Raw genomic sequence first — 2281 nt, forward strand, 5'->3', positions numbered from 1 at the left:
CATCCCAGTGCGACAAACTGACAAGACAGCTGGTGGTGCAGGTCCCAGTCTTTTGAATTTTCTTTGAGAACAAAGGCAGTCTGAGTTCAGGAACGAAGTCTGTTTGGTTTGTATTCTGTAAACAGACTTTCTTCACCAAGGTGACGACTCCTTAGGGTGTACGCTCGAGAGAAGGAACGCCTCTCACTCACCCACACTGTCACTCTGTGTCTACTCTTCTCCTCTCCAGACACCTCGGGGTGGCTGCCTGCGGCGACGCAGCCTCGGCCCCCAGCGCAGGAACGTTCGCCAAGGATAACAGCATCTCAAGAATGAGATGGATTCCGGAGCGGCCTCCCCTGAGAAGCAGGGCAAAGACACTCTAGTGGGTAAGTTTCTTTTCCCGTCTTAAGCTTGAGCCACGGACATGAATCAAAGGTAGAGTTGCGGCGTTGTTGAGTGAGCCTGGGATGAACTAATGCGTACAGTGATTGGCTTCCATGTCTTGGAGAGCCCGAGTTTGGCCGGTCGCCTCTGCTGGTTCAATGTATTTCTTGAAGAGCAATAGAGATAACTTGCTTCTTTTTTTTTTTTAAGTTCCAGATGGAACTTTTCTTTTTGTTTTAGGCAACACAAGAGACCCCCAGTGCAAATATGATTTAAGGAGACTATTTATTAGCTATGCATAGGGTTTTCAGAGGCTCCTTCCTGGGAAGCGTGGAGACAAGGCTTTGTCATTGTTGTTGGTTCTTGGTCTGGAAGCTCCGCTGACACCTGCTCCCGTTGGGGGACCCAAATGAGATGCCAGTGACATCGCTTCCAGTAGCACGGCACCACACAAGCCACCACCGTTCAACAAACCGACAGACGAGTCTTAGACAATTCAGACAGGTTAGCAGGACCGACCAGTCCCTGGCATAGGGCATCATGTTTGGTAACGTAGAGGGGCCCTGTAAAAGAGGAAGGCTGCAAGGAGACGGATGGATACCATGGCTGTAACAAGAGATGTAACAACCGATGGCCCATGACCAGCCAGTGTTTCATTCTGTTGTGCATAGGGTCATTATGGGTTGGACTGGGCTCAGTGGCACCTGACAACAACAACAACAACACGTATTGAGTCTTAAAAAGAGACGAGACAAAGACAACACAAAGACACAGACAGACACAGCATGCAGACGACAGAGGCCATTCGCAGGAGGTCAAAATGGCATCTGAGGGTTTGTTGCCATACAGAGCTTTAAAAAAGGACATGGAAGGGGGCAATGGAAACTGTCCCAAAAGCACGATTGATGGCAGATCGATACATCACAGCCACAGGTGGCAGGAACCGGACCATGAATGAGAAGGGGTTACAAGAGTGGTCCGGGGTCCTCTGACCAGGGCTGTCAGGAGGAGCCTCGGAGGGGATGACTCATGACTATCTGATCCCCCAGTTCTGTCCCCACTGAGGTGGCCTCCATCAAGGACACAGCCCACAATTCCCTAAGAGAGATTGCCCCTCCCTGGTGTAGCTGGAGGGGACCGGAGGTAATCTCCTTTCCCAAGCATCTGCCCGAGGGCAAGATGACCTAACTCTTTGGTTAACGATAGGAAAGAATTCAGTGGAGCCTTCACCCACGTGGGGACTCTGCAAATGGATGTGGGCTGCCTTCCATCGCCCTCTGCGAACTCGGTGCTCAACATTTAAATGCTGATACACCGCGAACTTTTAAATTAAATAGCTAAGGTCTGTCCAAGAGGATGGGTTGGCTCCAATTTCAAATATCACCCAGTGGCATTAAAAGGAAAATTGGTTGAGCTGCAACTTGCTTGATGCATGGAGAGAGATTAGGAAAGAAAAAGCGTGGCCCACAGTGCCAAATACTACCTCAAATGCTAACAGTGAATCCACAGGCATGCCTCCTTGGGCTTTGCTTTAGTGCGCTGTGCAGATGCTGTGATTTTCACACATGGAAGGTTTATGGCAACCTGGCTGTTCAGCGAGTCATTCCAACAGCAGACACCCACCCCATGTCTCTGTGTCCTTCACACAGTGTTTCGAAAGTTTTCATCATGCTCCTGCGGATGTACAGGACTGCAGTGTAGTGAGGACAGAACTTTACCTGCACTGGGCAGTCAGGCCTTCAGGGTGGCCCACTCCATGTTTTATTGTGATGCTCACTGTACTGTCCTCTTCTGGGACCGAGTCAGACTGTCTCCCAGAGATGCTTGCATATGCCATGATTATGTGTAATGCTTGCATTGTCTTTGCAAATCCTGCAGCAGTTCCAGTTAGATGCTCCCTCTGGTCATCTCATTT

General features: G+C 49.9%; 1 protein-coding gene across 1 annotated transcript in view; it reads left to right on the forward strand.

Annotated features, from left to right (window-relative positions):
* The first annotated feature begins 316 nt into the window (after positions 1 to 316).
* STOML3 (stomatin like 3) overlaps positions 317 to 2281 on the forward strand; it is a 31356-nt gene continuing 29391 nt past the window's right edge. The window contains exon 1 of the mRNA XM_004711232.4: positions 317 to 368. Coding sequence (XP_004711289.2) covers positions 317 to 368 — 52 coding nt within the window. The remainder of the gene's footprint in view (positions 369 to 2281) is intronic.

This window comes from Echinops telfairi, unplaced genomic scaffold (assembly GCF_000313985.2).
Source record: "Echinops telfairi isolate 266 unplaced genomic scaffold, ASM31398v2 ScPeMD7_11;HRSCAF=52, whole genome shotgun sequence".
NCBI lineage: Eukaryota > Metazoa > Chordata > Mammalia > Afrosoricida > Tenrecidae > Echinops > Echinops telfairi.